Source organism: Phlebotomus papatasi, chromosome 2 (genome assembly GCF_024763615.1).
Source record: "Phlebotomus papatasi isolate M1 chromosome 2, Ppap_2.1, whole genome shotgun sequence".
Taxonomy (NCBI): Eukaryota; Metazoa; Arthropoda; class Insecta; order Diptera; family Psychodidae; genus Phlebotomus; species Phlebotomus papatasi.
The window spans coordinates 45,216,895-45,229,769 of NC_077223.1; the positions used below are offsets into that span (position 1 = coordinate 45,216,895).

Here is a 12,875-nt window from a genome sequence, read left to right on the forward strand (position 1 = left end):
AAATCCGAACGAGTAAGTTAACCTAAAGAGCCTAATTAATCTTCTTTGGTTATAGATATAGGCCGATAATGGTTAGTCGATGGTGGCAGACGTAACCAAGTTACAGACTGGGAAAAAAATGATCTATTAATCTATCTATATTTTAACTGCCATTAGACCTAGAATATAACCAAAAATATTTTGACATATTAAGGTTATACAGTAGGGCGTTTCAACTAGGAAAAAAATTTTTTGGCACTATTCTGAGTGAGGGTGCTCTACATGATGAGACAAGAAAGTTTTTCTTCTACGACCATATGATCAGACGCTGTTTAGAGGTGGCTGAACGACCCTCTCTGTAGTGTAAAATCCGGTAAAAAGCAGAAATTTGTTCTACAGAGAGGGTCGTTCAGCCACCTCTAAACAGCGTCTGATCATATGGTCGTAGAAGAAAAACTTTCTTGTCTCATCATGTAGAGCACCCTCAGAATAGTGCCAAAGAAATTTTTTCCTAGTTGAAACGCCCTATTATACAGTAGACTCTCTCTTAATCGGGCATATGGGGCAAAATGTCATCCAAAATATCGAGAGATTTGGTTGTCAAAGTCGCTGTAAATTCCACAAAAAGCGCTCAATTATAAAGAATCATGATAAAATAAAAGGCACTACAGCGAATTTGAGCGAATTTGCTTCAAAATGGAACGTGAAAATTGTCAACAAATTTTTCCCCCGCATGAAAAAGAGCCGACTGAGCGAGAGTCTACTGTATAAGTTATAAAATATAAGGTTTTTATATAAGATATAAAATAATCCGTAACCTTGTCGTGGATCAAATCGCTTGTCGTGGTCCTGGGGTTGACCTCCTAAAGGAGAAGACAATGTGCCCCCCCCCTTGGTGGCGGTACTCTCAAACCGTGAAGAACCGGGAAGGAGTCTTTGTAGACATAACTGTCCTCCACGAAGACGGAGAGGGCCTAACCACTGTGGTCAGGGACAAAGTCTCCAAATATACGCCCCTCCTAGACACTGTGCGAGAACTGTACGTACAGCACAGCTACCGCGTCCGCGAGTGAAGTGGTAGCAATCGTAGTTGGCAGAGCCTCAGGCGCCTAAAAATATACACGTAAAGGCTCGAAACCACCGTCTTAATGCCCATCCTTCGTATCTATAGAAATATATCACCAATTCATGGACTAAGATGGGCGATACTGGCCCCGGGAAAGTTAATCATGAAGTAATCTCCAATGACGGTGGATGAGAGTACGGTGTTTATGTTTGTGAATTGCCTTGTTTTCGGTAACCAATGTAAACGGGTGGTGCGTCTCTAACTGATATGTGTATTATCCCGACTTTTAAAGGATATTTTTAATTAACTTATTAGTGACATCTATTTTGTTTTAGTTTTATAAGTTATTAAACTGTGATAACCTCCAGATCTGTGATATCTCACTGTGATATCAAAATTTTACTTTTTATTCCTTATCCACTGACCATTAAAACCCTGATGGGAGTGAGAAGTCTGGGGACTGACTTCAGTAATAATTCTAGGTAACGGAGGGAATAGGCGAATGACGGCGTAAGGTCACTTCCACGCCACCTCAAACCAGCCGCTCTCCTACAAAAAAAATTCTAATTATAGGCAACCGGGCCACAAGAAACCGAGAAATCCGGCCAAGTTCCATTGAACCAATGGCCGCAGTATATAGAGACATTTATTAACCATTTAAGGACGAGAAGGTTAAAAATCGGGGGTCAGAAAAAATCACTTTTTCTGACTTTTTAGAGCAAAACACAACTTTGGACGACCGTAGGAAAAATTTCATTTTTGGGTCACCGGTGACCCAATCGTCATTAAAGGGTTAAAGTTGTATATGATAGGGGAAATTTTCTTTTACAAAAAATTCTCCTAATGTATGGAAAAGGATTTAAGAGGGAAAAAGCGATCTTTCTTTAGCCCGTCATTTGTAACATAACCTTTTATTAGGATTATGCATATCATACTGATATCTTAAACCACTTATAACTCCTTTGTGCTTCCAAGTGAACTTTTCTCCATAGCACTCATATTATTAATAAAGAATACATTTATTTTCTTTTAGGAAGTTGATCCTTTTGAGTTAGAGGCCTATCTTAGGGATGGTTATCGATTGTCTCAACCTGTTAACTGTCCTGATGAATTGTAAGTTATTTTAATGTAAATTATGAAAAAAAAATCTTTTACAATAATTCAACCATTTAATCAAAGCTACACTGTGATGTCGTGTTGCTGGCTCCAAGACCATGCTCAGCGTCCATCATTTCCACAACTCATTGCATATTTGCATGACTTTCACGCGGATTTAGAAAAATACATCTAAAAGACACATTAAATTGTAGTCATGAGAAATGCACAAGGATTTTTATCAATAGAAAAAAAAGACAACCATAATATATTTCATGTATCTATGATATTACTATGTAATACGATGTTGTAACTTCCAAAATAACCCATCAATTCTTCACATCGTACCATTTATCAACTAATCACTGCCATATCTTAACTCAGTACACTTAAAATAAAAATAATCTTTCCTCCAAAAAAAAAAAGTTAAAGAAACAACCAAACCAAAGAGCATTTTTGGAAGACAATAAGTCGTTAATTTAATGAAAAGTTCAGAGAAATATGTAATTTTAAAAGTGAAGTTATATCAAAATGAATGGGAAATTGATATTTTCGTGAATTTTAATTAATTTCTATTTGGTATATTTATTCTTAAAGAAGAAAATGTTTGTAAAATTTACGTCTTTCGGTATTTGGTGAATCTGGGTCTCTCTGTATTATGATTATAATTGGCCAAAAATATGTTTTTTTTTCTGTAATTTCAATGGATAAATCTGTAAAAAAAAGACGAATAACTTTCTGTCTAAATGTATCAAAGAAAAATCACAATTAAACATTTCTGTCTAAAAAGAAACTACCAAAGAAAAAGACGTTGTGTTCATTGGAATGTTAACTGGGTGTTAAAATTGAATTATATTATTATTAAATGTGAACCCGCATATAAAGTCTACAATGAAATGGATAGTATCTCATATTAAATATGTATTTTTAACAATATTTTGACTTTTACTTTCCTTACCAAAATCGTACATACAACTTTTCTGATCAGCCATGTTTGCCGTTACATATTAGAAAAGTTCAAAATCCGTATAACATCAGCCGTTTACGTGCGTTAAAACCGTCGTTACTTCGCTGTCACAACGGCCAACGCCATGTTTCCATAAATTGCAAAGCAAGACAATGCAATAGAAGCAGTGTTTGGTAATTTCTAAAAATAGTTTTTATTAATTATGATACCTTTCCCCTGACTATACTGCTAATATTAAAGTGATTACTATTAGTTGAACACATTCTTCGGTAAGTAATGCATCAATTTTTACTAATAATCAGCAAGTTTTTGTGAAATTAGGTTGCTAAGATTCGCCCTTTGTCACCAACCAATCTCACATTTCTATCTACTCCCATTTCCTCTGCATTATTTGCTCTTTTTCATTGAAAACTATATATTTAATTGACTAAAATCACGTCTTAGAGTACCATATTTCCAAGAAAACATAAATTCTATTCAGTATAAATGATTTCACAAGATAACACCACACTAGCATTGAAATCTTTTGTTTTTTCTTTTTCGAGAAAAGCTAACTTGCTGCAGTTTAGAGATTTCTGGGACACAGTGTTGTGACAAAACAAATATCAATATTTTCAATGCAAACTCGATGCTTTTCAAGGGTTTTCATTGTTCTTTCTCACTGAAGCCTGCTAATTCGTGACAAAGGACAATTGTTTAAAATTTTCTTCTCTGAAAAACACCCAAATTTTATTTTACAAGAGCTAAGTTATTTATAATGAGTGTCTGTGTTAATGTTAAATATTAATACATCAAGATATATACCATTAAACTATTAAACTTGAATTATGTAAATATCGTAAAAGCTATAAAAATAAAAATTTATTTTAAAAATAAAAAGGACTTGGAAAGAGTTTTAGTAATTGATTTATAATTCCCATAAATTTTATGGTAAGATATTGGTGAAATGTAATTCAAATAGCTATACTTTTTACTTAAATAACTACAGTCATATTAATTAAATAGTTAATCAAAAGTTGTCCAACTAACTCGAAAAAAAAAACTAATTATAAGCTTGAATTTACGGGATCCGTGATACTTTCTTACAAATTTTGTTGGTGTGAAAATGGACAAAATTGTTTGAACCGCTTGAACGCTATAGTTACCTTTCCATCGAGATCGATAATTGTTACTTTTACGTATTTACTACCAGTATTAGCTCTTTGAGTGGAAGATGAAGGGTTTGCATCTTTAAAATGCTGTTAGAAAACATGCTTTCCGAGAAAAGCTTCGCAAAATTCTAAAAACCCGAAAATTGCAATAAAGTTGAGAAACCGCAAAAATTTGTAACTAAAAATGAAAATGACGCTTTATTTCGTGAATCGTTCTAAATTACAATCGGTTTAAAGGTACGACCCAAAGATATAATTATAATACTATATTATTATTATTTATTTATTGAAATACAAGTCTACTGTTTACATTAAAAATGCAATATTTGTTCTTGGTTTATGCCCAACGCACAATAACTTTTGTTTGTAAATATGTTTTCAAAATTTCCTATGTGAGAGAGTGAGCTGACTAGATCTCTGTTTCATTCGCTCTCATTGAAATTTCAAAAACAAGTTTACATAACAAAAGTTATTGTGCGTTGGTCATTATACCTAACATGCATAATGAACAGCGCACAATAACTCTTGTTTTGTAAACATGTTTTTGACATTTCAATGAGAATGAGTGAAATCTAGATCAAGTAACGATGGGTAGTCTACCGTTGGTTAGAACAAACTTTGAAATAGATCCTAGATGAGTCCTTACAGGAGACGCAGGGTCAGGTGCAGGTTAGAGACCTGAAGAAGGTCGGACGTCACGACAACGGTTACCGCGAGTACACTCATGTCGATTTTTACGAGTATTAGATTTAGAGCTCAAGGAAGTTCCCATCCTTCAAAATTTTTCACGAGCTGGGTAGGATAGATCGTCTGCACGAGTGTGCGTCACCACAGTTACAACACTTAATGGCTGCTCTAAAAAAAACATTGTTCACTTTTATGGGACCCGCTGCATTTCTTACAGCGTGACGGCACGCGACAGTTTCAAGGATTCATGACCAAAAAATAGACGATTTTCGCAAAGAGTGAGTTCTTTGGATGGTGATGATCTGTAGTAGCGCCATCCTATGATCACATTCATGGGCGAGCGGATGATTAGAGTCGATGAGTAATTTTTATCCGAAATTCAATAATACAGTACTCCTAAGGTAGTTTGAGCGACGTTTGGAGTGATTTATAAATCAGCTGAATCAGTTCTACTCGGTTGTGAACGGGTAAACTTAAGAAGAAATTTCCTAGTAGGAAAACTCTGAAAATCCTTGAATTCGTAAACCAGAGGTGTGCAAAAACCGTTGAAACCGAATTAACGACAAAAATTATAGTAGGTGAGATTTTTAAGAATCTCACCTAATAAGTTTGTTATAGTAGCGTTTTGACCATTATTGACGTACATGTTTCATTTGATGTTTATTCGGTTTCAACGGTTCTGGCACGCCTCTGTCGTAAACACTACCCTTTTCCTTATGAATTGAACCAATAAAGAACTTTAACAATACAGGTAAATTATGCTTACTTTTGAAGTATAACATCTAAGTCACGAGATCGAGTTCTTTTACATAACATTTACTGGTAACCGATGGGTCAGTAAGCAGTTTGACACAGTGAGCAGCGCTGAATGAAAATGCTCATCCTTAACGTCATTCTATATAATATGTGGAGGAGCTACCGACTTCTAAAGTGATTTTTTCTGACCCCCAATTTTTGACCCTCTCGTCATTAAAGGGTTAAAAATCATACAGTATAGTTGGACATACCAAAAGTCTGACACACTTAAAAAAAATTAAATTAAGCTGTTTTTAAAGTGTTTGCTTTTCAAATATTATCCTATACCTCTTTATTTTAATTTTTGCTGAAATTCTGTTACCCGAAGTGGATTCCAACCTCGCCAGATCGGGCTCAAACTGAATATAATTTGCGGTAAAGCTCGATATTTCCGGCAGTCCGATTGTTTTGTCGGGATTGGAAAGCGATTACGACCAATTACGACAAACAGATTTGATGAAGGTTATATCGTTTAATGACTTAAAATGCCCATGCCCAACCCCTTTATGCCATTTTGGACTCTTAATCTTAAAAATTGTTTTCTTAATAACTCATTCCTTTTATTTTTTGATCCCCGTAATTCGAGATACACTGGTAAAAATAAAAGAATCAAATTGATCCAAATTTGATCGTTTTGCAAAGGATGGATTAAATTAATATATTCTATTATGATAAATGTGCATTTAAAATTTAAAATATAAACCATTCTTTTTCAAAAGGATCAAATTGAGATCAATTTGATCCTTTTTTTTAACAGTGCAATGTGAAGGATTCAAAAATAAGTCCTAAAGGACATTGGGCAAAAATGTATGGGAGTTGGTCTATGTGGCGACCACAGATGGGACTAGGCGCATTTTATAGGTAATGGTGTAGGATGAAAAACTACCGAGACCCAGGACGATATTCGCCGGGAGTCCTTGTAAAAGCACCTTTATCCTTGCGAAAAAAATACTATTTTGAAATCGAATTACTCAACATCAGCTAAAAGGATCTTCATGAAATTCGGTATGGAGTCAGTGTACGACTTAAGCTATATTTCCATGGATACTACCCCCTCCCCCCACCCCTCCTTCCAGCAGCCCCCATACAAAATGTGGACTTTTTTCATTTTAACTTTTCTCTGAGAAGAAGTAGAAAGCTGAAACATGGTACGGGATCAAGGTTTATGAAAAGTTCCTTAACCATGTATATAGGCTCCTCCCCTCTCCACTCCTTCTTTTAGTCCCCATACAAAATAATGACTTTTTCCACTATAACTCCTCTGTGAAAAGAAGTAGAAATCGGAAACTTAGCATATGATCAAGGGCAATGGAAGGCTCTTTAACCGTGTATATATACGTTTCCCCCTGCCACTCCTTCCAGCAGTCGCCATACAAAATGAGGACTTTTTCCAATATAACTCCTCTCTGAGAAAAGGTAAAAGGCTGAAACTCGGCATGCGCACAAGGTTTATGGAAGGCTATTCAGTCATATAAAATCTGATTACGATTTTAATAGAAAATAAAAAAAAAAACAAATGAAAAAATAAATCACAGTTAGAAAAATAAGTAAAAAAAATATGTAATAATTCTACTGAAATCGATGAATACAATACGGCCATATCTCTCTATAACACATTAAAAGCATCAGACATGCATATTATAAGATCATTAAAAACGGTTGAATACATTCGAAACTTAACACATTTCTTGTTAATTGAAAATTTTAATAACCTGGAGCGCCCCTTGCGGTCGACTTGTGAACTTATATATACCGTCATTTTGTAGGATTTTTCGAGACCTTTCGATTGAGTATTTATTGATTAAATTTGGTTGATAAATCTCTGAGATATAAGGTTTAAAGTTTTGACTTTGAGCCTTTATGTTTCAGTGTCCTCCTACGCATGTTATGCATTGTAAAGATATATGCTTTTATGTCCATTTCGAGAATATACAGTAATTTAGTGTATTTTGTGTTACAATTTATTTTTTCCCCTTAAAAACAGACAATATAAATGCGCACATTTCATATAAGAGATTATTTCTCTTCTACGAAAATAGTTTTTTTTGCTCTAGAACTTTTCCCCCATGGTTTAGAACTTTGGTCCCGGAACAAAAGTTGTTACCTATTCCATGGCCTATTCAAGGATATAGGTCTCATTGGTGGTCGCACCATAGACCACTTTTGCCCATTGTCCTTTTCTGTTACTCTCTTTCTAATTGATAAAATTTTATGCGTAATATCTTAGAATTCCTTTCTTTAAATTTGTTGTAACCTTAGCTTGTTGTCAGCTATCATAAAATTATCTTGTTTATTATTAGTAACGAGTATGAGTAATAAAACTAGTGCAAAATATATCTCTATATAATTTAATTAAAGAATTTTAGCTTACAACGAAGTATTAGGTGAGATTCTTAACAATCTCACCTACTATTTAATACTTCATCCCGTTTTTATTAGATATGAAAAATATAATCGAACTTATCTGGTAGTCTTACATAAAGTTAGTATTTAAGAAGAGAACAACGAAATCCATTGATATTATTTGGTCTCTCTTCCCTTTTGCATGAACACGCCTGTCCGAACTTTACAGGGATTATGGAGCTTCCCCTTTGAATATAGCCCCAAACAAATATTTGTATGATAAATAAATTAGCTTATCTAATAAATGGAGTAATCTGGGAAACTAAAATTTGTGCGTATATATGTGAAAACGAATCAAATAGTCAATTATTTCATTGTATTCTGCTTCGCTGCAGCACCGAAAATTAATCGGGATTTACCAACACAAAATATAATTTCTCACTATAACTCCGGAACATTGCTCGGGGCATAATAATGAAAATAGATGATTTCAATGCAGATTACGCGTGGTGTGTATACCCATGTTTAGTCAACAAATTAATACCGGGCAATAAACTTGAAACTTCGATTTTTTTTTATTGTTCTGATTCCAGAGTTATGAGATGAGCCTGAAAACACGATCTCTAGTTTTTGTGACATTCCTGGGTAATTTCGTGGTGGTGGGATTGCTGGTAGCGGCCTTCACCACGGACAGGTGGGTGGAGGCGGACGCCAGGAGGCACAACAGCACCGAATCCACGGGACGCGTAAACCTAGGACTTTTCAGTGGTACCAAGGAGCTAAATGTAGGCTACGGAGCACGTCGCCATGACATCTCCGTGCCCCAATTTATTGCTTCCGAGCCAGATCTTATGAGTTACTGGCTATGGCTAGGAACTGCGCTCGGAGGTGGTCTTGCCCTATTCAGCAGTACAGTGGCAGGAATTGCAGCCATTCTCAAGTCTGCTTCCCGACGAAAACGCAAGGGTACTGTAGTCCTCCTATTTGTCGCAAATGTAGCCTCAGTACTTTCCCACCTGATTGCCTTTGCCTGCTGGCTTGCCCAGTTCCTCATTCACCTCCACGAGAATGTTCTATCACGCGAAGATCAGAACAACATGTGGTACACAGGAGGTTTAGCGCGTCTCGGTCTCAGTTTTCACATTCTCATCCTGGGAATTGCCATCATTGTCCTAAACATAATTTGTCTCACAATTGCCGTCTACCTAGAGCGTAGGGAACACCGTGTGACCACAGAACCGCTCTGCGATGAAAAAACTCAAGGTGTCATCATGCTCTATTGAGGATGTACTTATACTGCCCAAATCATCTTCAATATTATCCAAACAAATGGAATAAGAACGCTCAATTTACAAATGTGTAAATCTTTTGAATTCTCGAATATTTCTTTTTCTATATTCTCATTTACTTTTTTTATAATAAAAGTATTCTAATGTGTTAGAGTAAAAGATAAAAAATGAACATTTTTGTACTTGATAGTGTACTATCAAAAAAATATTATACTGAATTAGGAAAAAAGACTTGAAATTTTTGAAAATGGAATGATAAGGTTGTTTTCAATTTATTTCACTAATGAATTGATTGATTTTTAGGATGAAATGACTACTTCACATAATTTTTTTCAATGGTAAGAATTTCATTTGAGTTAAATTTAAATTGATTTATATATTAAATTTGAATTGAATTTTAATCGAATTTGGGTTAAATGTGAATTGATTTGAATTTAATCTGACGTTATTGGACTATAATTTAAATTAATTTTTAATAGAAAATAAATTGAAAATGAATAGCGTTTTTAATTAAATTTAATTTAAATTTAAATTTATACTCAGCTCTTCGATATTCGGATGATTTTGACAAAAAATGGCATTCAGATTTTTTTTTGAAACAGGGCAGAATCACATTGACAATAAAATGCTCACCGCGTTACCGTCAAAGCCTCACCGTATTTCGTTAATTTACGCATTTTCATTGCAATTCTTACACAAATTCTCAATTACCGTATTACCTTATCTCATACTCGGTGGCACTAGGTGAAAATAATATAAGCAAATTGAAAAAATAAAACGTAAATACGATAAACTGTAGGATTTTTTTTGCTACAGTTTTTCGTAGTTTTTTTTTTTGCTCACCGTTTATTGCATTTTCGTTTTATTTCTTCAATTTCCTTATATTTTTTTTTACCAAGTGCCACCGAGTATGAGATAAGGTAATACGGTAATTGAGAAATGCATCAACAAACTGTACTTTTTGGACAGAGTTCTTCAATAAATGGTTAGAATATTCAAAAATTTTACCTTAATTAAAAGAAATTAAAGTTTTATGCTGAAAAAGAAGCGCAGTGTCTTCAAATTTCCCGCGTCGCAACATAGTATACATTCAGGGTATTCAGGCGTATTTAAAAAATGATTTCATAGATTGATTCCCAATGGTAGGCAAACGTGCATAATTGTATGTGCATAATTTTGTCAGGTGCATATGCATAATCCCGAAGTGCATAATACCGGGACTGAGAGTGTAGCTGTTTTCCGGACATTGAACAGTCGAATACCGGAGAACTGAATGTATATTGTCAGGGAAGTCACATTACCTCTGAAAAATGCGACCGATTTTAGTGTAATTTTTTTCCTGTTTTCGTACACATTTCACGAGATATCTCCAAAACTACGTAGTTTGCCAATTTGGGGTTTTCGGTTGCCTATTCAATATTAAGTTGGCTTCTATTTTGCATATATATATATTTTTGCTAATTCATTTTACACTGACAGAAAACAGCTCATAAACCCAAAGTTTTTCGGCGCGATAGAAACATATGAGAAACATAGGAAATGTCATTTTTTTTTTTTTTTTAATACTGCCAATAGGACGAGTTTATTCACTATCTGTCATGTTGATTTATATTACATTAATGACAATTAGTAGAATTCAAGACAAATGTAGTTTGCAATAATTACATAGACAATAAACTGATTATAAAATACTTAAGGAAAAACTTGAAGACATTAACCAAATGTTAATGTCTTCACCCATCGCCGACTTTCCTAAGGTTTTCGAAACATAGGGTCATCACTCCCATCTTGAGGGCAGATCACGAAGATTTACCCTCTTCAGGCGGTTGTAAAACGGCTTGTCTGCTAACTCCACTGCGAGGTTGTTTGGATGCTGCTGAATCCTTCTTTTATATTGAAGGCTTATTTTCTGGATTTCCTGTTTGACCGTGTTTATTTGTAAGTCGTTGTGAATTACTTCGTTCCTAACATACCACGGAACCCCTGCGAGTTGTCTCAATACTTTAGACTGGAAACGCTGGAGCACACTGAGGTTTGAATCACTGGTAGATCCCCATAACTGAATTCCGTAACTCCATATAGGCTTCAATACGGCTTTATACACTAGTGCTTTGGAAGAAATAGACAGTTTGGAGTGGTGTCCGATCAGCCAGTAAAGCTTTTTGTAGCTAATTTTTAACTGGACTACCTTCTGCTTCAGGTGATGTTTCCAGGTGAGTCTTTGGTCAAGATGCATGCCAAGATACTTAACATGCTTAGCGCGAGGAATTTTGATCCCATTAAACTCAACTTGTGGACAAGACATTTTCTTCAGAGTAAAGGTAATATGGGACGACTTGGTCTCATTTACTTTCAGCCTCCATGCCCTCATCCATTTCTCGACTTTTTTGAGGTGGTCTTGCAATTCTCTACTAGCCGTATTTGGGTTTTTATGTGAAGACATAATTGCAGTGTCGTCCACGAATGTAGCAATTGAGGTACAGTCAGAAGTAGGTATATCCGCAGTATAGATTTGATAAAGCATAGGGCCAAGCACGCTTCCCTGAGGCACTCCAGATTGTATCTCATACAGATTGGAAGTTGCTGACTGGTGCTTCACCCGAAATCTTCTCTCTTTTAAGTAGGACTCAAAAAACTTGTGATACTGGTTAGGGAGCCTTTGCTGAATTTTGATTAGAAGACCTTCGTGCCAAACTTTATCAAAAGCTTGAGCTATATCAAGAAAAACAGATGAGCAGTATTTCTTCTGATCAAGTGCTGACTGGACCTCTGCCACAACTCTATGCACCTGCTCCACCGTCGAATGCTCAGGCCTACAACCAAATTGGTGGTCGGGTATAATATTATTAGTTTTCAGTACTGGTCTCAGTTTCAGCAATTCGTGGCGCAGCTGGAAGATGCTGGACTGTCATCACAAAGGTCGCGTGTTCAAATCTCGGCTGAGTCGTCAATGTTGGAAAAAGATTTTCACGCACCAAAATGGCTTGAAATACAGAGGAAATGTCATGCCTCTATATTGTATTGATTGAATTGAATTGGAATTCCATCTGACTTGCTTTGAATTAAATTTAAAATAATTTGAATTGGAACTAGTTTACGTTGAATTTCAAGGGCATCTAAATTGAAATTGAATTGGGTCTGCATTGAATTTGAATAGATTTTGAATTAGATTTAGTTTGAATATAAATGCAATTTGATTTTTATTTTGATTTGAATTTGAATTATTTGGATTGAATTTGAATTGACTTGAGATTTGATGTCATGTATTTTTTGTTTTAACCCATTCAGTCAATGTACCTACCAGAAATACTTGAGATAGAATTTTCATATTTTCAGATTAGTTTCCTACAGATTAATAGATGAATTTTTTGAAAAGAAAAAAATTTTTATCCATTATGGGGACGCAGGGAGCCGTCCACAAACAAGCGCCTTAACGGTCACTGAATTTAAATTCTGCACATTAATTCATTACAAACTCTATTAATTTAGATAGAGTAACTATC

General features: G+C 35.0%; 2 protein-coding genes across 2 annotated transcripts in view; both read left to right on the forward strand.

Moving 5' to 3' along the window:
• The window catches only part of LOC129801253 (tyrosine-protein kinase Drl), a 36,228-nt gene extending 33,152 nt beyond the window's left edge, over positions 1-3,076 (forward strand). Inside the window, exons 11-12 of the mRNA XM_055846137.1 lie at positions 2,079-2,158; positions 2,225-3,076. Coding sequence (XP_055702112.1) covers positions 2,079-2,158; positions 2,225-2,336 — 192 coding nt within the window. The 3' untranslated portion in view covers positions 2,337-3,076. The remainder of the gene's footprint in view (positions 1-2,078; positions 2,159-2,224) is intronic.
• Positions 3,077-3,216: 140 nt separating this feature from the next.
• LOC129801263 (uncharacterized) lies at positions 3,217-9,625 on the forward strand. Its single transcript, XM_055846149.1, has 2 exons — positions 3,217-3,376; positions 8,677-9,625. The coding sequence occupies exon 2, from the start codon at positions 8,686-8,688 to the stop codon at positions 9,364-9,366; it is 681 nt and encodes a 226-aa protein (XP_055702124.1). The 5' UTR covers positions 3,217-3,376; positions 8,677-8,685; the 3' UTR covers positions 9,367-9,625.
• Positions 9,626-12,875: the final 3,250 nt, after the last annotated feature.